At 34.7% G+C, this 26,213-nt stretch overlaps 1 protein-coding gene and 1 non-coding gene across 6 annotated transcripts in view; one reads left to right on the top strand and one right to left on the bottom strand.

The window, feature by feature from the left end:
* Window positions 1-26,213, bottom strand: part of ZMYM4 (zinc finger MYM-type containing 4) — a 131,229-nt gene that overhangs the window by 63,780 nt on the left and 41,236 nt on the right. For all 5 annotated transcript variants that reach the window (XM_033114939.1, XM_033114938.1, XM_033114942.1 and 2 more), the window contains one exon: window positions 12,010-12,055. Coding sequence is in view for 1 of the 5 variants with exons in the window: in XM_033114938.1 (XP_032970829.1) it covers window positions 12,010-12,055 (46 nt within the window). In the remaining 4 variants the exon portion in view is untranslated. Of the gene's footprint in view, window positions 1-12,009; window positions 12,056-26,213 lie in introns of those variants that run through there.
* Window positions 1,238-1,344, top strand: LOC117027905 (U6 spliceosomal RNA). The gene has a single exon (XR_004424020.1). It is a non-coding gene; the product is annotated as a U6 spliceosomal RNA (small nuclear RNA).

Here is a 26,213-nt window from a genome sequence, read left to right as displayed (position 1 = left end):
CATGGAAGATGTTGAACATCCTTATTCATTAGAGAAATGCAAATCAAAACTACAATGAGGTATCTGTCACTTCACACGCATTAGGCTGACTACTATCAAAAACAAGTGTTAGCAAGGATGTAAAGAAATTGGAACCCTTGTGCACTGTTGGTGTGAATGCAAAATGGTGCAGCCATTAGAGCAAAACAGTACGACTATTCTTTTCTTCAAAAAACTGAAAAAGAATAACCATACCATTCCAAAAGAACTGAAAGCAGGGTCTCAATGAGGTATTTGTACACCATGTTCATTGCAGCATTATTCACAATAGTTAAAAGGTAGAAGCAACCAAATGTCTGTTCATTGATGGACAAAATGGAGTATATCCACACAATGGAGTACTTATTATTTAGCTTTAAAAAGGAAGGAAATTCTGGCATATGCCACAACATGGATGAACCTTGAGGACATTACGTTAAGTGAAATAAGCCAGTCACAAAAAGACAAACACTGTATGATTCCCCTTACATGAGGTATCCAGAGTAGTCCAATTCATAGAGACAGAAAGTAAAAGGGTGGTTGACACAGCTGAAGGGAAGAGGAAAGGCTAGTTGCTGTTTCATGGATATAAAGGTTCAGTTTTGCAAGATGAAAAGAGTTATGGAGATTGGTTGTACAACAATGTAAATGTACTTAATTAACACTATTGAACTATTGAACTACACTTAAAATAGTTAATATGGTAAAATTTAGTTTCTGTGCTTTACATTTAAAACATTAATAAAAAATACAGAAAAAGTTGAGAGAGAAAAAAAAGCAGCAGGAGATGACAACAACAATGACGAAGACACAAATTACTGACATCAGGAACGAAAGAAGGGACAACACTAAAGATTTCACAGAGACTAATAATCAACTAAATATTTTAATAACTTTATAGCAAATGAATTTTCAAATACTACCAATAACTTTGACAATACATTAAAAATTGCTAACTTATGGAAATGAATTTGACAGGTTAGATCTGCAATGTCCAATACAGTAAGCCACCAGCCACCTGTGATTATTTAAATAAAATTAAAACGTCAGTTCTGCACTCATCATATTTCAGGTGCTCAAATGCCATAGGTAGAAAGTGGCTACTATACTTCAACAGTGTACATATAGAACATTTCCATCATCATAGAAAGTTCTATTGGACTGTGCTGACTTAAAGGAAATGCCTTGAAAGGTGCAAATTATCAAAACTGACATTGAAGTGCTCGCTTCGGCAGCACATATACTAAAATTGGAACGATACAGAGAAGATTAGCATGGCCCCTGCGCAAGGATGACACGCAAATTCGTGAAGCGTTCCATATTTTTAGAAAAAGTCAAAAAAAGTATTATTTTGAAAAATACTGTATAAGAATATTATAAAGATTGACTGTACCTCTTGCATTCTATAAAAATAAAATTTTACTATGATCAGGCCCTCCTAAGCCAAAGAAAAAAAAAAAAAAAAAAAAAAACTGACATTGAAGAAACAGAAAATCAGAACAGTGCCCAAATGATTTCAGCAGTAAATTAAATAAAACATTTAAGGAAAAAATAATACCCATCCCATCCTACATGAATTGTTTTGGCAGATAATACAAGAGAAAAAAGTACTTTCTAACTAATTTTGTGAGGCCTGTATTATCCTGGAACCAAAAGCAGAGAAAGACATAACAACAAAAAAAACTATACACCAATATTTCATAAACATAGGTGCTTAAAATATCAGCAAAAATACTAAATATTAGCAAATGGATTTTAAAAAATACAAAACATATAAAAACATCTAGGAATAAATTTAACACGAGATGAAAGACCTGTATTGTAAAACCTATAAAACATTGAAGAAACTGAAGATAACAAATAAATGGAAGGATATACACTGCACTTGTATTAAAAGGATTAATATTGTTAAAATATCCTTACTACTTAAAGCAATAGACAGAGTCAATGCTATCCCTATTAAAATGCCAATGGTATTCTTCTTGAAATCAAAACTAATCAGAAAATTTATATGGAACCATAAAAGACCCCAACTAGCCAAAGAAATTGTGGGAGGTATGATACGCCCTGACATCAAACAATACTACAAAGCTACAATTATCAAAACAGTATGGTATTGCCATAAAAACAGCTATATATATCAATGGAATAGAATAGAGCGCCCAGAAATAACTCCCTACTTATATGTTCAATTAATCTAAGACAAAGGTGGCAAGCATATATAATGGGGTGAAGACAGTCTCTTTAATAAGTAGTGCTGGGAAAAATAGGCAGATGTACGCAAAAAATTGAAACTGGATCACATTATTACACCATATACAAAAATAAACTCAAAATGGATTGAAAACGTAAAGACCTGAAACCATTAACCTCAGAGAAGAAAACACAGGGAGTAAACTCTTTGACATCACTCCTAGCAGTGTGTTTTAGGATGCCTTCTCAGGTAAGGAAAATAAAAGAAAAAATAAACAAACAGGACTACCTCAAACGAAAGTTTTTGCACAGTGATAGGAACCATCAACAAAACGAAAAGACAACCTACTGAATGGGAGAAGATATTTGCAAATAATATACCCCAAAAGGGGGTGACATCCAAAATATATAAAGAACTTAACACCAGAAAAAAAAATCCAATTTAAAAATGGGCGGAGTACATGAATAGACATTTCTCCAAAGAGAACATACAGATGGGCCAACAGACGTATGAAAAGATGCTTAATATCACTAATCATCAGGCAAATGCAAATTAAAACCACAATAGTATATCACATCACACCTGTCAGAATGGCTGTCATCAATAAATCAACAAACAACAAGTGCTGGTGAGTGTGTGGAGAATAGGGAACACTTGTATGCTGTTGGTGGGATTGTAATTAGTGCAGCCACTATGGAAAACAATATGGAGATTCCTCAAAAAATTAAAACTAGAGCTGCCATACAATACAGTAGTTCCACTTCTGGATATCTATCCGAAGAAAACAAAAACACTAATTCAAAAAGATGTATGCCTCCTATGTTCACTGCAACATTACTAGTAATAGCTAAGATATGGAAGCAACCTAGATATCCATCAATACATGAACGGATCAAGATGTGGTACACACACACACACAGACGTGCGCGCGAGCATGCACAGAGGGTACCAAATAAATGTATACACAATTTAAGAAAGGAAAAAATTGATGGTAACCACTTTGAGTACTTCTTGTAATTGCAGAAGTCAAATGTGACTTGTATTTATATTTTGTTATTGGTATATATTGAGTATTATAATTTCAATAGTTTTCCTTCCTTAAAATGTGTATACATTTTTTTGGCACCCTGTACGCGCATGCGTGTGCGTGCACGCGCGCACACGCAAACACACACACACACACACACACACACAGTGGAATATTATTCAGCATTAAAAAAGAACGAAATCTTACCAGTTGCAACAACATGGATGGACCTAGAGGATATTATCCTAAGTGAAATAAGTCAGACAAAGACAAACACCATACGATTTCATTTATATGTGGAATCTAAAAAAAACAAAACAAATGAATAAACAAAACAAAATACAAACAGACACATAGATATAGAGAACAAACTGACTGATGGCTGCCAACGGGGAAAGGGTGAAGCAGACGGGAATGAAAAAAAAACAATAAACAAAACAAACAAAAATACAGGAAAAAATATTGTTCTTCTAAAAATTGAACTGATGGTACAAACTCTTCATATTGTAAAAACAAAAACATCAATGTTTGGTGTTGAATGTCTTTGATTTTCACAAATACTTATAGAGAACTGAGAAATATCTCATATCTGTGTTCCCACCAAATAGCATAGTGTTTGGCATACGATACTGTAGGCATTCAATATATGTTTGTTGAATTAAATTGGAGAGATTATTTCAAATATTAAGACTTCTTGAAATTAAATATTAAACTATTAAAACCAGAAAAATGTATCTGGGTGCGTGAATTGCAAAAGCAGACAAAGCAACGTGAAATATCTGACATGCAGTGTTCATGTACTGCTAGTTCCCTATTTTTAATAAATAACTGAAGAAATGAAAAGGATGCTAATATCAAAAAGAAAATTAGAACATTTTAATTTCAAATCATTTAAACTAAGTAAACGCAGACGGTCAACCAACTTAAAAATAAATATACTTTTGTGTGATTAAAAAACTAAAATTAAAAAGATATAAACAAATAATAAATCATGACAAAGAAGGATTTATGAATGCAAAGTGGGTTTCATATTCAAAGTTCAATTTACTACATTAACACAATGAAGGAAAAAAATAACATGATCTTCTCAGGTTAAGCAAAAACATTTGACAAAATTTAATTTTCATTCATGAAAAACATCTTTTAGCAAGTTATTAAAAGAGAGAAGATCCTTAACCTGAGAGGGCATCTACAAAGACAATAAAAATCAATTAAAAACTGATAAAATTTTTTAAAATCATTATACTAGAATAAAAAATAAAAATATTACATTTCCAATCAGTAAGTAAAAGATGGATTATTATTCACTGACTTGGAAAGGAATAACTGGCTATCTATCTCTATGAGGAAATATTGTCCCTTAATTTATCCATACACAAAAAAATCCAGAAAAAATATTAAAAAGAAATCAGGAATGCTAAATTTCACAAAATATATGCAAAATCTCCTGACATATACTATAAAATATTATTTAGAAATTGAATAATAATTTAGAAATTATTTAGAGATTTAAAGACCTAATAAAGAACTATACCATACTCATGGATAGGAAGACACAATATATTTAAGATGTTAATTCTCCCCTAAAATTAATCTGCAGATTTAACCACTTCCAATCAAAGTCCCAGTGGCTTATTTGTATGAATTACATGTTGATTCTAAATTGGATATGTAAATACAAAGGAAATGAATGGACAAAACAATTTTTAAGAACAGAGTTGAACAATTTCCACTAACTCATTTTATAAACCTCTATTTCAGAGTGAGAAGTTAAAATAAAAACGATTTTTAAATATGGTAAATTTTATTATCTGTACATTATAATTCAACAAATTTAATTTTTAAAACTTTCACTTACAATAGCATAAGAAATTTAAGATACATAGAGATAACAAAATATATATAAGATTTGCATTCTAAAAACTATAAAATATTGCTGAAAGAAATGAAAAAAAAGACCTAAATAAACTGAAAGACATATCAGATTCATGTATTGGAAAATACTATTATTTAGATGTCGGTTCTCCTCAAACTGATCTATAGACCAAACACAATCCCAATCAAAACCCTAGGAGGCTTTGTTTAATTGAAAATAACAAACTCCTGCTAAGAAATTGCATGAAAATACAAACGATCTGGAATAGCAAAACAATTTTGAAAAATGTGACTCCGAGTATCTAATTTACTACAAAACTAATCAAAACCATGTGGTACTGGCTCAAGGACAGATACACAGAACAGAATGAGTCCAGAAATAGACCCAAACATACAGATCAATTGATGTGTATACAAATCAATCAGAAATAATAATCTTTTCAGTAAACACTGCTGATACAAATAGATATCCACATACAAAAATTATTCATTTTGATTCTTACATTATACTACATACAAAAACTAACCTGAGATAGTTGACAAACCTAATCATAAAAGCTAAAGGTAAAACTACGAAGTTTTCTTGGGGAAAAAAAAAGGAAAATATTCATGATTTGGGATTAAGTTTCTTAGTCAGAACACAACACAGACCACAAAAATAATAATAAGACTTCATCAAAATTAAAAACTTGTGCTTATTAAAGGACACCACTAAGGTAATGGAAAGGCAACCCACAGAATAAATAGAAACATGTATGAATTGATGGATGGGTGGATGGATGTATATGGAAAGAGAAATATAGACAGATACAAATAGTGAAGATACAGAAATATCCCTATCTATATCTATATATTGATCTATACCACAGAAGACTTGTATACAGGATATATAAACAGCTTTTACAATTTAATAAAAAGACAAACAACAAAATTTTAAAAAGGACAAAGATTTGAACAGACTCTTCACAAAAGAAAATTTAATGAGTAATACACACATTGAAAAGATGTTCATCATCATTAGTCAGCAGAGAGATGCAAGGTAAAAACTACAAAGAGATGCCACTATCCTTCCCACTAAAATAACTGTAATTCAAAAGACAAAAGACTGGGCCAGCGCGGTGGCTCAGGCAGTTAGAGCTCCATGCTCCTAACTCCGAAGGCTGCCGGTTCGATTTCCACATAGGCCAGTGGGCTCTCAACCACAAGGTTGCCGGTTCGACCCCGCAAGGGATGGTGGGCTGTTCCCCCTGCAACTAGCAACTGCAACTGTACCTGGAGCTGAACAGCATCCTCCACAACTAAGATCGAAAGGACAACAACTTGACTTGGAAAAAAAAAGTCCTGGAAGTACACACTGTTCCCCTTCCCCAATAAAATCTTAAAAAAAAAAAAAATCATACATGATCAGATTCATGCAGCTGTGTTTATGTATTACAGGAAGTAATGAATGTTATGAAGATCCAAATATAGACCTAGAGGATGATTTTTTATTAAAGCCATCTTTTGGTTTAGAATAAATTATTCTATGACAGGATTATATGCTGTGACAATAGACTGCATTTTCCAAATATGGCTGCAACAGTATCTCCCACCTACATGCTTTTCTACAATGTGACCTTGACCCTTCTATGAAGAAGTGAGTTCTATATCCTCTTCTGAATCTGGGCAGGCTTGGGACTTGCTTGTAGCCAAAAGAATGTGGTGGAAGAGATGCTGTGTGACTTCTGAAGCTAGGTCAGAAAAAATGCAGCTTCTGCCTTATTCATTGAATTATTTTTTGCTTGGAGTCCTGAGCTACTGTAAAAAAAAAAAAGTCCGACTACCCTGAGTCTACTATGCTCCAAGGAAGGCGCGGCAATGGGGAGACCTTGTATAGGTACGCAAGTCATCAGTCCCAGGACGAGTCTCCTAGGCCAGACTAGACATAACTGAATGAGAGTCCCAGTTATTCCAACACCAAGCCACTGGGCTTTCCAAATCTTCTCTGCCAAGACCCAAGACAGAGTGGAGCCAAAACACGGCATCTCCATCCAGTATACTCTTTCTGAACATAAGCCCCAGAATCCAAGAGCATAATAAATTTACTCCACTAAGTTTGAAGTGGTTTGTGAAGCAGAACATACCGGTAATCATAATGCAAATTAAAACTGTATTTTATTTTAAACAGTTTAGATAGTAGCCTCTACAAAATTATGTTACCTGACTTACAAAGTGACAATAGTGATGACAAAGGCAAAGTCCTAAAATATGCACGTCCCATACTTAAAATTCTTTCACGAAATAACTGGGAGAAAAGCAGTATTTTCTAAGTTAATATTACCGTGTTCCACCAAAAATAAGACGTAGCTGGGCAATCAGCTCTAAAGCGTCTTTTGGAGCAAAAATTAATCTGAGACCCGGTCTTATTTTGCTATAATATAAGACCCGGTCTTATATAATACCGGGGCTTATATTAATTTTTGCTCCAAAAGACGCATTAGAGCTGATTGTCCGGCTAGGTCTTATTTTTGGGGAAACACGGTATTAAACACAATGAGGTTTAATTATGTATATAATTACCAAGTGATTCATAGAAATTTTTCATCCCTTTGTCTAAGAGATATACTCTAGGTGGCAAAATTTGAAGTTTTTAGATTGTTCACTGGGAAAATGGGTGAGAACCCTGTATTTGGAATCACCTTATATTCAAAGATTTGCAACATACTTTCACTCTTTACCAGTCTTTCATATTAAACTAAACTACACATACAATTTATATCTTCCTTTCAGTTGTCAAAGTTTCTCTGGAATCACTCAATTTTAAAGATAATAACCTTAAAATATGGGTGTAAATTGTTTGCAAAAATATATAACTTTCAGCAATAGAGATAATGCGAAAATTAGTTTAGTCCATTTTATTCATTCAAAACTTTATGTAATTCAAAAAGATTCTGTTTTTCTTTAATAAACTACATAATTCTTGAGCATGGTAAGGTGTTTTTAGTTAAGGTCATCTCAATTTTGTACCTATATTGACATCCCCAAAGAAGACTTTAGGCTTTGGTTTCCAGATATTCATGAAGATTATTCCTTCACAATGTTAGAAGGACCCAAATAATACTCAACAATAGAAGCAATAGACCATGTAAACAGAAATATGTAAGTAGCTCTGAGGTCAAAACAAAACAAAAAAGCTTTTCAACTCATCAGTTCTTTTAAAAACTGAGCTGCATTGATATGACAGATACAATTAAAACACAAACTGATGTTGATACTCCATAGGCAGCCACAAAAACTTGTCATGGTTAATACTCATTAAATATTTCCGAGTTACTTTACAATTATTCCTTTATTTCTAGCAAATAATTATTATTCTTAAAAACCTATGATTTCAGTGAACTAGGGAATAGTTCAGAAATAGGTAACAAAAGATTTAAAAGGAGCAGCTTTGGAGTGAGGTAAACCTGCATTAAAATCCTGATTGCACCATTTAAAAGCCAAATGATGGCTCTAAGCCTTACTTTCCTCCTTGACAAAATAGAGACAGTTGTAGTATCCTCATCTAGAGGGTTATTATGGGCGACACAGCATACCTAGTAACAATTCTCCCTCTTCTCCTTACTAAGAAATCTTTGATTTTATTGTTGGCAACAATGGGCTCAATTAACTAAAGGACTATAATTCCCAGTTTTCTCTGAAGTTAGGATAGCTAGTAAGACGTAAACCAAAGTACAGAGGTAGAGTTTCTAGGAAAGTTCTTTAAAAGGTGATTCTGTGGAGAAGTATGCCTTTTTGTCCTCCTCCCTATCCCACAGCAGTCATCTTAGAATACCAGGGAATGGAAATCATTTGCTAATGAAGTGATACAGAAAGCCGGAAGGCCCCTGGGCTCCTCATAACAAGAGCCATTTTATCATCTGGGCTTCTTTTACATGAAATATAAATTTCTACTGTGTTTCTGTTATACATAGGTGAACATAATCTATTAATACAATTTGTTATTAGGATTTTAGTAAGATAATACATGTAAAGTTTTCCACAAATAAAACTGGTACATTGCAAGTAATCAAAATAATATGAAAAATTTTTTGAATCCAAATAACTGTACTTCAGCAAATCAGCAATGCTCTTATTTTCCTCTCAAAGTTGGCAAGTTTGTCATGTTCAATGAATTTCATCAGTAAGAAAATTAACCATTGGTCAATGACCAGGTGGTTACCTTAGAACCAATTTACTTATTAGTCCTTGATTTAAGGAAGCAACTGTCTGAATGTTTGTTTGTCTGTTTGCTTTAATTTCTCTATTCTATCTGAACTTCTTTCGAACTTCACATAAACTGCCAATGGTTAAGGGAACATGAATTAGGATAATCCACAGTATCTGTCACTTCCTCTTTCACCATGTATTTTTAAAAATCCACAGCACAAATTCTCCTGACAAATGATAAACTAAAGTTGGACAAGCCTATTTTCTCTTTTGACTTGCATGAAATGCTGAAGGCTTTTTTCTCTTAAATCCCTTTCACTGAAAACAGTACATCTTTGGAAAGTCAACTCAGCGTTCTCATGTTTAAACCAAATTCCCCAAATTTCTCATTGATGGGGTTAACCTCTGTCAATTTACGTGTGCCAACAATTAGCAGATACTACATTCTGCTGCAAGTTTCAGAAGAGCTATACCCGAGGAGGGCTGAATTTGATCTATAAAACAAATATTTGAAGCCCCATGTCTTGATGGTCTTGGGCATTGATTACATGGTAGATCTAGTTTTATACTAGACATTTTGAGACACTGTTCGCCTGAGAAACAATTAATTTCCATATTTCTAAATACAGGCCTCAAGACAAAATAAATGATAGGTCTTGAATGACCATCTTTGGAATCAGATGCTTCCTGAATATCATCTATGCAGCAGTCTGCCTTTTTATCTCCTAGAGGTACCTATGTTCCTGAATCCCTTCATGGATAGAGGCCAGTTTGCCCTTCCAAGCTAGTCAATTCTCTGTCTCCAGAGCCTTCAACAGCCCCTGAATGATAAACTACCAGAAAGGGGGAGATACAGGGCAATTTTTACCTCACTATTTACACTAAATATTCGGTATAAAATAACCTGCTGTAAACCTATAGCCCAAAAATGTTTGCGGGGCTGTTACACCAGGTACCAGAAACATAAACCCCAAAATGTTGGGTCAGGGACCCAAGTACAGCAGCTTGGCTAGATTCCTGCTACCACTTTAAGATAGTTGTTACTGCAACATCTTTAATAAACAAAGCATCAGATTAAAACCTTCATTCGAAAGCTAGCTGATTAATTTCTATTACTACGTAGTACACAGACTTGAGTGAAGGCATGTCCAGAAGCAGGTAATCAAAAACTATACGGTGAAAGTGAGTAGTAGTTGTTGAGGAATACCTCCTAATAGCCACGTTTTACCTTCTGACCCTATTTGCCCTGACCACAGATGATTGTTTCACCCTGGTACAGATGACTGTACCAGATCCAAGCTGGCACAATCATAATATTTTTCCTAGGAACTTGAAATTTAAAATGGATATACAGAAAGAATGCAAGTCACTGGAACATCACTGCTTTCTGGCAGCACTAGATAGAGCAGGCTCATGATTTCCTTTCAGTGAGTTTCCTAGGGGAAATTTGTTCTATACCTCCGTCCTAAATTCTGAGAAATATCCCAGTATACTTCTAAAGTTTCTTCTGGATAAGCAAGCTGGAGTCTAATTTTGTTGCTTGTATGTAAGAAAAAGGACAACTAAATCCACTAAAGATCAGGAGAACTAGTTACTTCTCTAAATAGTTTAAAAACTGTTGTCACTCAAAAATATTAACTAATTCCAAAGAGAAAGACGGTTCTCAAATATCCTACTGGTGGAAGTAAACTTAAATAAATAAATAAATAAATAAATGCACATTTCCCTTGACTTAGGAATTCTAGATGACAAAATTTACCCTTCATAAACAAGCGCATACATATCCTTTGATGATTCATCAATTCTATTCTTAGAATTTAAACTATAGAAACACTTCAATAAGTAGACAAAGATGTGTATAGGAACACATACTCAATATTGCTTGTAATAGTGAAAAATTAAAAATAATATACACATGTATAAAAGAGGAAGTTGGTTATAGTACAGCCATACAATAATAGAGTAGCCATTACAAAGGAGGCAATATGCCCAAATTCACAGATTCAGAAAGATGTCTAGCAGTTGAATGAAAAAAGCAAGAACAGTATTCATATAATCCCTACACACATACATAAACTTCTGCCGCCATATATAGATATACACTCATAGAAAAAAAAAGTCTGGAAAGATATATAGTCAATTTTTAAAACTGGTTATCTTTGGAGAATGGTAAAGACAAAGGCTTTTCAGTTTTACTCATTTTCATACTGTAAAATTGAATGTATTACTTTTATAATCAGAAGAAACAGAGGTTTTCTGTGGGGTTTTTTTAAGAAAATCATGTACTACGGAAAGAAAATTAAGAGACTCTATAAACAAAGTAGAAACCTTTAAGTGGTTAAGTATAAACTTCTATATACTTCACACATACACAAAGTGTGGCTGTATTTCAACATTAATGACTGTGAGAATAAAATACTAGGTTGGTGCAAAAGTAACTGTGGTTTAAAAGGTTAAAAATAATTGCATATAAATTTTTTTTTAATTGCAAAAACCACAATTACTTTTGCACCAACATTTACTTACAAAAAAGAGTAAGACTTAAGGTTCAGATTAACTTGCTTAAAATACTAACAGTACAATGAGATCTAAACTAAATCAAATTGGATCATCACATTAATCAGCCCTGTTATAGATAAATGCTCTACCTAGACTTAAATTTATTATCTATCTAAAGACATGATTGATTATTTTCAAAAATGGTACTTACAGTTCTCTACAATTTCATCAAACACTGCACCAGTTTTCTGCTCGAACTGAAAGAGAAAAAAAGAAAAAGAAAAAGAACATTATTATCATATCCTTCTAGCATACTTTTTGATATCCCTCCTGACTGCCCCAAGAGCTGATTTTCAACCAAAAGTATACAAATACACAACATAAACAAAAACACCACCAAATAGAATAAAATAAAATTTATAATAAATAAGTTCTCAGGCCAAGATCCACAAACCAAAATTGAAGAGAGACTTCTCTATTAAAAAACCTTATTTTTAAAAAAATCACTTTCATGTCACTAGAGGATCACATATATTTGTAATAATAATAATAATAATAATAATAATAATAATAAAGCCAGTAAGTATTCTCAATAAACACTTATTGAGAACTTAGTAATACTTACTGAGAACTATGCAAAACTTCGCATCAAAACTGAACAGAACAATCAGTATCAACCGGTTTTGCTCTTAAGTTAAAGTAAAGCCAGAAATCTGCTGCTCTTTAAATGAAAATGAGCCACGTTACAGGGATGGTTGCTATTTTAATGCTAGGGCCTAAGACAGAAGTAAAGCCAAGTGTGAGATAATTTCAGACCTTTAAAAGGGACACGGGTTGGGGGGTGGTTAAAAGTAAAGCAGAGGCAACTCCACCCAGAAGCTGCAGACACTGGCATGCTCCATTCCTGGTCTTTAAAGGTCTACTCAATTCAGCCAAGTGTGAGTATTCCAGCTTCCTGCTTCCCTGCCCTACCTGTCATTGAGGCAAGAACACAAGAAAGGCTAAGAAAGGCTGCTTCTTGATAAACCTTGCCTACTATAACCCATTCAAGGGAGAAACATTTCTAAGGGGAAAAGAACAATCTAGTTACTAGGTAGCTATCTACACATCTGCAGAGGAAACACAATAGCTAGCTATAATAATAAACAGTATCTGATATTCATAAATGTGAACAGACAACCAAGGATTCCCGGCTTCTGAAAGAATTACTGTGAAAGATAAGGTTCAAAGTGAACAAGAACAACCACATCAGGAAAAAAAACAATTAATTTACAGAAAAGAAACTTCTTAAAAGTATTTTAAGTGGTATCTGAGATGTCTGAGAGGCTAAAGATACAAATAACTAAAACACAGATGGCCATGAAAAGGAGACGTGAGAGAATACTGGAAATAAATAAATGACTGCAAAAATAAAAATTTTACTGGACAGGCTACTGACAAAGTTCTCAATCAGTTTCCAAAAAAAATAATAAAACAGAAAGTCAAAGAGTTGACAAAGATATTTTATATGACAACATGAAAGACTGAACCAATAGAAAACAACAATCTCAGAGGCATCCCCAAAGAACAGAACAATGGAGAGGTAACATAATACAAGAAAATTTCCCGGAACTAAAAATATGAATATTTGAGATAGAATGACCCCACCAAATACCAAAGAGGAAATGAAAAGAAAAAAAAAGACATCCTGGTGAGACTTCAGAATTCCAAAAGAAAACAAGAGGAATAAAGAAAACTATAGTACAGGTGATTCAAAAACACATGTAATGTAACTGAATTCAACTATATAAACACTGAAAAGGAAAGAAATAGTAAAAGGCCACTCTACCTACCATTTCATTCAATGACTTATGCTCCAGAATGAAAGGGAAATGGGAGATGAGACTCTTCAAGCCAAATAATGAAAGCACTTCTCTGCACTAGGGACCCAAGTGTTTAAAAATAATGCACTTTTTGTACAACACTGCCTCGAGACACTTTACATGGTGCTCAACCAAAGAAACTACAATCATACTCAATGTTGTAAGAAAAAAAATGGTACTTAATGATATTACTAAGGGTGGTATGTCTATACTTATGTGTGACTTAACGAGATTTTTCTAAGGTAATTTGGACTATGTACCATTTCATCTTGTGAGCTCATTATAAAACCTAACTCCTGACTAAGATAAGACTGAGTTCTATAAGAAACAAGAACCAGACTGACATCACACTTCTCTGCAAACTGGAACACAAAAGATCGACAACTTCCACATTCTAAACGGAAAAGAGTATCTGAAATTTAGACCATTCAAATTTTACTATGAAAATATTTAACAAAATGAAAATGAAATACGTTAATTAAAATTATACTGAATACAAGAAATATCAGCAACTGACTATGACTCAGAAGAAATGAAGAAACCTAGAGGGGAAGGACATCAGGCGCTGACAATTGAGCAGACAAGCTTCTGAATGGCCAAAATTCCAGTATTAAATTTCCTCCTCCTCTATGGTTAAAAACCAAACCCTGTTTTCCTACCTCTCCCACCTCCCTCTCAAATAGAAAACAAAATACAAAGACCACAACATTGCCCTTTGATGCCAAACCATTTATATGTTTGTTGACAAACAGATACAGTATCATTCAGTAAGTCCCTTTTGTTGACCCTGGATGTACATTTCAAAACCACAGGGACAAAACAGATTAGTGGCTGCTGACCACTGCGGGGTGGCGAAGAAATAGAGAATGACTGCTAATGGGTACAGGGTTTCTTTTTGGGATGATGAACATGTTCTAAAATTGACTATGGTTGCACAACTGTGAAAACAGTAAAAAAAACTACTAAACTGCATACTTTAAATGGATGAATTGCATGGCATATGAATTATATCTCTATAAAGCTGTTTAAAAATATACTGAGAAAAATACAGTTGACCCTTGAACGTGGGTTTGAACTACACAGGTCCACATATATGGATTTTTTCCAATAAAAACTGTAAATGTTATTTTCTTTTATGATGTTGTTAGCAACATTTTCTTTTCTCTAGCTTATTTTAGTCTAAAAACAGTGTACAATATATATAACCTACAAAATATAGTTAATTGAATGTTTATGTTATCGATAAGTCTTCTGGTTATGATTTGGGGAGTCCAAAGTTATATGCAGAATTTCAACTGCATGGGGGGAGTGGGAGGGCCAGTGTCCCTAACCCCCGCATTGTCAAGTATAGTGTAAATTAGCTCAAATATTACAGGGAATTTATTGGCATATAAAAGTAAAGTCTGGAAATTGGGTAAGGTTCAAGCACATTTTTACCAGTGTTCTAGCTCTCCTCCTTTATGCATCTCTCAACTCTTCCCACTAAATTTTAGCTTCATCCATGCATTGCACCATAGCCAAATAAAGAGATGTCTCACAATTCCTAGCAATCAATGTTCCTGAGCATTTAATGGACTGGACCACCTCATAACCAGTCACTGACCTAGGCTTTATTTCCTGAACCAACTACTCTGCCAGAGAGGACGGCATTACCTTGTTTAGTTTGGACAACGAAGTCATGAAGTCTCCTCAGCTCACTCAGATCATCTGTCTGCTACACAATGTGAAAAAGGAGTAACAAATGTTGGGGAATCCAACCAATGTTCTCCCCAGTGAACTGACGAATGCATTTTTTCCCTGGCTGGTGACATCTCTAAGTGGCTAAAAACAGCAAAAAATAAGCTGAGGAATTTCTTGGGTTTCTTTTTCCCCAAGTCCATACATACCCATTCCTCTAAAGATACATTTGTCTAAATCTTCAGTATAGAGTCTTACAGACAAGCTACCTGAGTGCAAGGAAACTCACGTCAACACAAAACAGATCTGAGCTAATTTAGCCTTTGCAGTGTTGAAAAGGACCTAAGCTGCAAGTAGAGATATACCTCAAGATCTATTTTACAGTAGCCTCAGGTAAAGAAGAAAGAGAATGCCAAAACAATTAAACCTGGGGTGGTCCAACGAATATCCTGGCCATTGCCCCATCCAATCCAGTCCTACTTCAGTGGAGGGGAGAGGAGGGTGGAGAAGTTCAGGTTTAAAAGGCCACAGAAATACAGACCACCATTTTTTAAAATCCGTAATTACATTAAAATTCCAAAATGAGAGCAGACACAGATTACTATGGAGTCTACCTTTCCTAACTGTAAATCCATCTCCCCATTTCCGTCTTTCTTCTCTTATGATATATATCATGTCATGTTATTAGAGTGTAAGCTAATTAAAGAGTAGTTCTTTGATATGTGCAAAATGCCTAGAATGGTGTCTGGCATATTGTACACACTCGCTAAATATTTATTGTTGAATGATACGTACATGTCTCAAACACCAAATATTCAAACAAAAGAAACCATGAAAACAGACATGCAGTACTTTCCATTCTTCCTCTGCTGCCCCTACCCTCCACTGTTCTGCATGCAGCCTCAGCTGTCCAAATACAACCTTCCTGCAGGCACCTTAACCTCCCAGGCAAATCAGCCAACATGCCTGCCTGACCCCCTAGTATATAAACCAAGGGTGCCAAAATAAGTGGACACTTTGGTCAACGTTACTCAAGCAGTAGTTCACCGTAATCAGAAGTGTCTGGACACTGATGGTAACCAGTTGGAACATCTCTTGTAATTGCAGAAGTCAAACATGACTTGTATTCATCTTTTGTTATCAGTATATATTGAATATTACAATTTTAGTAGTTTTTTCCTTTCTTAAAATGTGCATACATTTTTTGGCACCCTCTATAATTTAATTACTTTAGCTTTATTGACAAAACCATAGGTAGGGTAGGTGGGTGGGTAGGTAGGTAGGAAGGCAGGCAAATAGACAAGATTTTTATTCAAAAGCTATTCCCGAATCGTCTTTGGGTTGCCTGTGTAGGGTCCCCCAGACCCTTCAAACACTACTGTGGAACAAGGGTCCAGAATGGACACACGAGGTGCACAGTGCCATCACAGACCAGGAATCCAATAAAGCTCATTCTTATCTAAACATGCTGTGTGTTGTATCTGTCCAGTGAGTTATGGTACCAGATCTGGAACACCTCACTTAAAGTAAGTTTAAACAAGGAAATCTTGCTTCCCTGTTTCTGTAGACTAGTATATAAGAAAGAAGACTAAATGTGGACACCACTTGACCCAGATCCTTGACTGAATCAGTCTTAAAGAAAGGTAAGAAGTTCCCCATCTTTAATACTTCTCAAATTCCTCTTTTTCATTAAAAAACAAAAATTTTCTTTTTTTCACTGTGACACAGGTTATTTAGAGTGCATGACACCTGGACTGCCTCTCCTCCCTGGCTCAAAACAAGGCAGAGCTTGGCATGAGAGTGGGAATGGCCTCTGGGTGAATGACAGCCCCAGGAAGGGAGAGCCTTGGGTTTCTGGGGAGAGGAGTCACCTTGGAGAAGCAGCTAAGCTGATGGCAGATAAGCCCCCTGCAAGACTTGCCAGGACCCAGTCTGGGACATAATGCCTTCACCTTCAGAGTGTGGACTCTAATCCTGAAGAACACGTGCTGGTCAGGACTTCAGAGGTAGTCCCTGCACTGTTTACATACAAGGAACAGAGCTTTGTGTCTTCAGTTCATTCCCAAAAGGTAACTGGTGAGTGAACACGTTGTAGAGAGAAAAATACCCCCTTGTTATCTCTATCACATATAACATTTCCAACTTTATGAGCCACAAATACAGCTTACATATATTTATCTATCAGTCAAATCACAATTCAGCTCTTCTTGTAAAAATGAAGTGAGGGAAAAAAATCAAAATAAAACAAAAAGAAGCATTTCTTCTAAATTCTCATTGGCAATAGCATCCACCAGTTTTATTCCACTATTGTCATCAAACACACAGAGGGTCCTGCATTTGGCTTCCTGAGGAGACTACCTGCTACCCAGTCTGGAGGCAAAGTCAATTATAGTTTTAGAATATATATCTACAGCCTTACCACCACTCAAGTTCCCCAAATGCACACTACCTGTTATTTTTACTGCTAAAATATTGTGCGAATTCTACCCAATGATGTGATGGCAAATGTTTAATAACCAACTCTCTAAAAAGAATGCAGACATATAGATAGGCACCTAAGTTTAATTCATTCTCACAGAATTCTTTTGTTGATATTTTGGGGAACTCTTATATCCACAGCCAAACTGTAACAGCAATGGATGAACGGATGTAGTTACAACATGAGTGTTGATGTTTCCTTTTACTTTGGTGAGAAGTATGAAAGTGAAATTACCAAGATGAACGTCGAAATTCCATTTATTCTTTCTTTTCAATGAATAACATTCATTGATAATATTTTTCCAATACTGGAAAAAAATTTCCTTAATTATTTGTGCAATTCACAATGTAATAAAGACTTGACATATTTTAAGTTTAATTTACATTACAAATAATTCCTCCATAATCACTTTGTTAAGTCTATAGACAACCAACAAAATAATAAACCAAACTCATGCACAGACATGTCTACCTGGCCCCCAGGACATATAATTTTAGGTACTTTCTTAATGTATTTTTAGCTTTTGCTGCTATTCATGGTATAAATACTCCCACTGTTCCTGATTTTTAAACTACCAATTTGATGTCACTGAAAGTTCGAGCTGGCAAGAGAGGCAGAGTGGTTCACCATTAACAGTACAACTGATCCTTGAACAACACAGGTTTGAATTGCATGTCTACTTACAAGTAGACTTTTTTCAATAAATATTGTAAATGTATGTTTCTCTTCCTAATGATTTTCTTCGTAACATTTTTTTCTCTAGTTTATTGTAAGAATACATATACAAAATATGTTACTTGACTATTTATGTTACTGGTAAGGCTTCCAGTCAACAGTAGGCTATTAGTATTAACAGTTCAGTTTTGGGGGAGTCAAAAGTTATATGTGGATTTTCGATTGTGTGTGGGTCAGTACCCCTAACTCTGGTGTTGTTCAAAGGTCAACTGTACTTTTAGGAAGTTTTGGTATTAAAAACAGAAGGACAGTACTGAAACAAGATTAACTAGAGATATATTATATAGCATATACCAGTAATTTTTAAAACAAACATTTAAATGTGTTAATCACATTTAATACAATGAAGCCACTCAGGTGCAATTGCCTGTACTAAGAGATTACTTCATTTGTATGTAAATTTCTTTACCTTTTTGAACTTAGTAAGGTACAGCATCAATTAAGGGACAGTCTATCTTTGACTCTCTGATTTTTTTTTTTTTGCTTTTAAGTGTTTTATTTTAAACCTATTGGTGACTATTCTCTTAACATTGTACAAACAGGTAACACAAACACTGTTCTCGATTAATGATGGGCAGACTTGAGAACACCTGTTTGGCCTATAATGTCACCAACTGGGTGACAAATTTACAAGTAACACTTAGTTTTGTGATAATATTCTTTTACTATATGTGTTTGGGTACTTCTTGTCCAACTATATATTTACAAATAAGAAATGAGATGTAAGTAGTGAGTAACTTAGCTTTGAAATTAATGTCCTACTACTAATCCCTCAAGTTCCATGAAAGATTTAAATGAACTTAAAAGCCAAATTGATTTTCTTTCTAAGAATCTGTAAGTTTGGTTTTTTTCAGTTGTTGTTTTTTTCAATTAGTTGACATTCAATATTATATTAGTTTCAGGTGTACAACAGTGTTTAGACATTTATATACCTTACAAGGTGACTCCCCCCCATAAGTCTACTATCCACCTGACACTACAGTTTTTACAATATTATTGACTATATTCCCCATGCTGTACTTCACAGCCTCAGGACTATTTTGTAACTGCCAATTTGTACTTCTTAATCCCTTCACCCTTTTAATCCAGCCCCTCAAACCTCCTCCCATCTGGCTACCATCAGTTTGTTCTCTGTATCTATCAGTTTGTTTTGTTTGTTCGTTAATTTTTTTAGATTCCACATATAAGTGAAATCATATGGTATTTGTCTCTCTCTGACTTATTTCAGTTAGCATAATACCCTCTAGGTCCATCCAAGTTGTTTTAAATGGTAAGATTTCATTCTTTCTTATGACCGAGTAATACTCCATTGTATATATGCACCACAATTTCTTCATCCAATCATCTATCATTTGAAACCTAGGTTGGTTCCATACCTTGGCTAATGTAAATAATGCCACAATGAACATAGGGATACATGTCTTTTAAAATTAGAGTTTTGGATTTCTTCAGATAAATACCCAGAAGCATGATTACTGGGTCATACTGTAGTGCAATTTTTAATTTTTTGAGGAACCTCCATACTGTTTTCCATAGTGGCTGCACCAATTTGTAATCCCACCAACAGAACGTGAGGTTTCCATATTCCCCCCATCCTCGCCAACACTTGTTGATTTATTAATGATAGCCATTCTGGCAGGTGTGAGGTGGTATCTCATTGTGGGTTTTTTTGTGTTTGTTGGGTTTTTTGTTTGTTTGTTTTTAATAAATTTTATTGGGGAATATTGGGGGACAGTGTGTTTTTCCAGGGCCCATCAGCTCCAAGTAGTTGTCCTGCAATCTAGTTGTGGAGGGCGCAGCTCAGCTCCAAAGCCAGTTGCCGTTTACAATCTAGTTGTGGGAGGGAGGAGAAGGATGGCACAGCCCACCATCTGGGGCGGGAATCGAACCGACAACCTTGTTGTTAAAAGCACGTGCCCTAACCAACTGAGCCATCTGGCTACTCAATGGCAGCTCAGCTCAAGTCATCTTCAATCTAGCTATGGAGGGCGCAGCTCACTCGAACCGGCAACCTTGTTCATAAGAGCACGCGCTCTAACCAGCTGAGCTAACTGGCTGCCTCTCATTGTGGTTTTAATTTGCATTTCTCTGATGATTAGTGACATTGAGCATCTTTTCATGTCTATTGGCCATCTCTATTTCCTCTTTGGAGAAATGTCTATTCAGATGCTCTGCCCATTTTTTAATCGGATTGTTTTTTGGGTGTTCGGTTGTATGACTTCCTTATATACTTTGGATGTTAACCCCTTAGCAGATGTATCATTGGCAAATATCTTTTCCCATTAAGTAGGCTGTCTTTTCATTGTATTGATGGTTCCCTTTGCTGTGCAAAAACTTTTTAGTTTAATGCAGTCCCATTTGTTTATTTTTTCTTTTGTTTCCCTTGCCCAAGAAGACATATCTAAAAAAATATATTACTGGTGCCTGACCAATACGCTACACACCTGAAAAGCTGAAGTAGAATAATACTGAATGTCAACTATAATTAAATATATAGATATATATAGTCACAGGATATGGAGCAAAACACAAGGAAGGCAGTCAATGGTATTGCAACAGCTATATAAGATGTCAGAGGAGTAGAAGCTTGGGGGGTGGGTTATCACTTTATGAGGGGTTTAAATCTCTATTACATTGCTTTGTACAACTGAAACTAATAAAAATAAATAAATGTAAAAAAGAAGAAATATATATATTACTGGGAGCAATGTCAAAGAGTTTACTGCCTATGTTTTCTTCTAGGAGTTTTATGGTTTCAGGTTTTACACTTAAGTCTTTAATCTATCTTGAGTTTATTTTAGTATAGGAAAGTGGTCTAGTTTCTTTTCTTTTTTTTTTGCATGTATCTGTCCAGTTTTCCCAACACCATTTATTGAAAAGACTGTCTTCACCCCAGTGTATATTCTTACCTCCTTTGTCACAAATCAATTGACCATATAGACGTAGGTTTATTTCTGGGCTATTTTGTTCCACTGATCTATGTACTTGTTTTCATGCCTGTACGTGCTGTTTTGCTTACTATGGAATTGTAGCATAGTTTGGTATCAGGTAACATAATAACTCCAACTTTGTTGTTCTTTCTCAAGATTGCTTTGGATATTCAGGGTCTTCTGTGGTTTCATATAAATTTGAGGATTATTTGTTCTAGTTCTGTGAAAAATGCCATTGCTGTTTTGATAGGGATTGCACTGAATCTGTAGATTGCGTTGGGTAGTATGGATATTTTAACTATGTTGATTCTTCCTACCTATGAGCAATGTATATGCTTCCATTTATGTGTATCTTCTTCAGTTTCTTTCTTGAATATCTTATAATTTTCAGAGTAAAGTCCTTTACCTCCTTGGTTAAATTTATTCCTAGGAATTTTTTTGATACAATTGTGAATGAGACTGCTTTCTTAATTTTATTGGTGTATAAAAATGCAACTGATTTCTGAATATTGATTTGGTATCCTGCTATTTTACTGAATTCATTTATCAGTTCTAATAGTTTTTTGGTGGAACCTTTACGGTTCTCTATATATAGTATCACGTCATCTGCAAAGAGTGAGTTTTACTTCTTCCTTTCCAGTTTGGATGACTTTTATTTCTTTTTCTTGTCTGATTGCTACAGCTAGGACTTCCAAAACTATGTTGAATAAAAGTGGTGAAAGTGAACATGCTTTTCTTGTTCCGGATCTTAAGTGCTTCTAGCTTTTCACCATTAAGTATGATGTTAATTGTGGATTTGTCATATATGGCCTTTACTATGTTGAGGTATGTTCCCTCTATGCCCACTTTACTGAGAGGTTTTATTATAAATGGATGCTGGATTTTTGTCAAACACTTTTTCTGCATCTATTGATATGAATATATGACTTCTATCCTTCATTTTGTTTAAGTATTGTATCTCATTAATTGATTTGTGGATATTGAACCAACCTTGCTTCCCAGGAATAAATCCCACTTGATCATGGTATATGATCTTTTTAATGTATTGTTGAATTCCGTCTGCTAATATTTTGTTGAAGATTTTTGTATCGAGTTTCATCAAGGATACTGGCCTATAATTTTCCTTTTTTGTAATCTCTTTATCTCGTTCTGGTATGAGGGTAATGCGGGCCTCATAAAATGGGCTTAGAAACCTTCCCTCCTCTTCAATTTTTTTGCAATAGTTTGAGAATTAGATGTTAATTCTTCTTTGAATGTTTGGTAAAATTCATCCATGCAGCCATTTGGCCCAGGACTTTTGTTTTGTTGGGAGTGTTTTTTTAATTACTGACTCAATTTATTTAGTAGTTATCAGTTTGTTCAGATTTTGTTTCTTCTTGATTTGGTCTTGGAAATTTTATGTTTCTAGGAATTTATCCATTTCTTCCAAGTTGTCCAATTTGTTGGCATATAATGTTCATAGTATTTTCTTACAATCCTTTGTTTTGCTCGGGTATCAGTTGTTACTTCCCTCATTTCTGATTTTATTTATTTAGGCCCTTTCTCTTTTGTTTCTTCCCCTTCTTCCACCTCCCCCCCCATGCGGGTTCAAGTCGTTTTTTCTCAGTCTAGTTGTGTAGGACACAGCTCCCTGGCCCATGCTGGTATTATGAGCCTTGCACTACCCCCAGTTGAAGCAGTCAGTCGCCAGCCATTGGTTGGCCACTCACTGCAGCACACAGTAGCCCATGGCCACCCACACCTACCTCACAGCAGCCCAGCTCCAGGGAGAGCTGCTGTTCACAATCTTAGCTGTAGAGGGCACAGCTCACTAGCCCACGTGGGAATCGAACCGGCAACCTTGGCGTTAGGAGCACAGCACTCCAACCACCTGAGCCACTGGGCCGGCCCTCTCTTTTGTTCTTGATGAGTCTACTTAAAGGTTTATCAATTTTGTTTACCTTTTCAAAGCTACTGGTTTCACTGATGTTTTGTACTGTTTTTTTAGAGTGTATTTTGTTTATTTCTGCTGTGATTTTTATTATTTCCTTCCTTCTATTCACTTTGGGCTGTGTTTGTTCTTTTTCTAGCTATTTTAGGTGTAAGGTTAGATTGTTTATTTGAGATTTTTCTTGTTTCTTGAGGTAGGCCTGCATTGCTATGAATTTCCCTCTTAACTGCTTTGGCTGTGTCCCATAGATTGTGGATGGTTGGGTTTTCATTTTCATTTTCAAGGTATCTTTTGATTTCTTCCTTGATCTCATTGTTAACCCATTCATTGTTTACTAGCATGTTTTTTAGACTTCGTGTACTGGTGTGTTTTTCAGTTTTTTTCTTGTAATTGATTTCTAGCTCCATACCATTGTAATCAGAGAAGATGACTGATATGATTTCAATCTTATAATATTTATTCTTTATAAGCAAGGATTTCATCAATACTATGAAAACAAAATTAAAACTTAAAAAGACAAATGAATGTGGATACTAATTTAAGACAAATTATACCAGTTGATTTTAGTTATCAAAATAGTCTCATGAGTTCCACCCACTGACTTCAAAATATGTAACTGTTGCATATTTAAACTTAAAAAGTAAATGTTATGTAACTTTAAGAAGTATGACAGCACATTAGTTAACGTCTCAAGCACCGGCTCCAGTCTCAAATTGCATAAATTTGAATCCCACCTCTGGCCACTTACCAGCTATGCAACTTTTAGCCTCAAATTTCCTCATCTGTAAAATATAGATAATAGTGATAACTACTTCCAAAGATTGTCAAAATGATTAAATTGAAAGCACTTAGCATGGTGCTTAGTAAACTGTAAATACACAATAAATGACAGCTATTATTATTACACTAATAAAAGATATCTTCCCTCGTTTTAAAAATTAGGGTTCACTATAACATTTCATTTGGTAAAATATATTCACTGTTTAAAATAAAAGGAAAGCACTGGGCAAATGACTCAGCCCCCTGTATTTCAAAAATTATGAACTGGGGATAAAATACATTTTTACTTACAAAACAAAAAGCTCAAGATCCCTAACCCTGAAGGGGAGAAAATCTGAATATACTGTGAATTGATAAACATACCATCCATATCCACCTGCCCAAGGGGGAAAAAAGCCGCAATTAGAAATTTGGATCCTAAACCAATAATTTTTATTTTAAGAAGTTAACTTTCTCTTCTATCCTCCATACAAATATGATGACAGTTCTCAAATTTCCTAGATATAACTGATAGAATGACTAATACCATAAACATTATTTTCAATAATTTTCAAACCGATTTTACTATCTGTAACAATTTGAGAGTATATATAATAAACTTATTCAATGGAAACTACATAATACAGCAATAGCTCTAAAATAGTTTGAGAAGTTGAAGTGGGTTTTTCAATAAGTAGAAACTGAAAACTGAAATGTGCTTCATTTCCTTCCCCTCTAAAACCTACTCTTTTTACCACTGGCCCCTTTTTCATTTTAGTTGCATCCCCAATACCCTGGGAATCAAATGAGAACCCTCAAAATTAGGGGTTTTTCTCCATTCCCTTTAATTGATCAATAGTAAGAACTATCATTTCTATTTCTAACTCACCTCAGTGTTTTAGATAAATCCTCTACTCTCCATGGTGAGCTAACCTATACAGAGGTCAGGTAGAGTATAGAAACTGTTTGTTAATTTAATTTGAAAGATGACTTAGAATTGAAACTGGTGAAAAGGTGGGAGAGAAGATTCAAGAAAAGAAAAGCAAACGTAAAGGTTTTTAGCAGTAGAAAGAATATAGAAATCAAAGAAGAGAAAGGCTATGTGGATTAGAATTCCAGAAGTAAAGCAGGCCAGCACACTAAGATAAAACTGATGACTAATGATGGACCAAATCCTACAGGACATTCTTTATAGACAGGTTGACCACATATTCCAGTTAGCCAAAAGCATCTCCGTTTATGCCAATCATCGATACGTAATTGTTAATGTGCTCCCTTTCACTCTCAAAAGTGTCAGAAGTTTGTAAGTATTAGTCATGTTTGGGTACTGGATGTTATCCTAAGAAAGACCACTGAAGGAGAAGGCAGGAAGAAGATCTGAACTCTGAAAATAATCACTCTGGCTATACAGTAAAGTCATTTCTGACTCTTATCCCAAAATTCTAATCACACCATTTTCAAATTTTCTCCCTATGGGAATGATGTCTATCTGATGAAATCCCACTGCTTCTTCAAAGTATAGCTCTTCAGTGAGCCCTTTGCTGATAACCCATTTAGTATTATTTACTCCTTCTCTGCAGCACTTAATTTATATTTCATTTACAGTCACTTCTGGCACAATTAACTTATGTCAGTATTACTGTACAGATGAATCTTTTTCATCTTGGGATGCCCAAAGTCTCTAGAATATTGAACAGTAAGACCTCATTTAACATTGTCGATGGGTTCTGTTACTTTAAGCAAAACAATGTACGAGTGTAACACCACCAATTTTACCATAGGCTAACTGATATAAACAAATTCCTAAGGCATCTCATCATTATAACGAGATGTTGAATGAAATGACATCATTCAAGGATTTGATGTAGTGCACAATCTCTCAATGCCTTTTTTACTAACTAAATGCCATACTTTGCATTTCTGCAAGATGTTCTAAGAAAAAAAGTTCTGTGATCAAATAAACATAGGGAATACAAATCTTTTTCTCAGTTATTAACAATGCTTGTTAATTTATTAAATGCTAAGAAGTTCTAAAACTAAAGA

This window comes from Rhinolophus ferrumequinum, chromosome 9 (assembly GCF_004115265.2).
Source record: "Rhinolophus ferrumequinum isolate MPI-CBG mRhiFer1 chromosome 9, mRhiFer1_v1.p, whole genome shotgun sequence".
In the NCBI taxonomy this organism is placed as follows: Eukaryota; Metazoa; Chordata; class Mammalia; order Chiroptera; family Rhinolophidae; genus Rhinolophus; species Rhinolophus ferrumequinum.
Note: the sequence above shows the minus strand (reverse complement) of the source record. Positions and strands in the feature narration are given on the sequence as shown.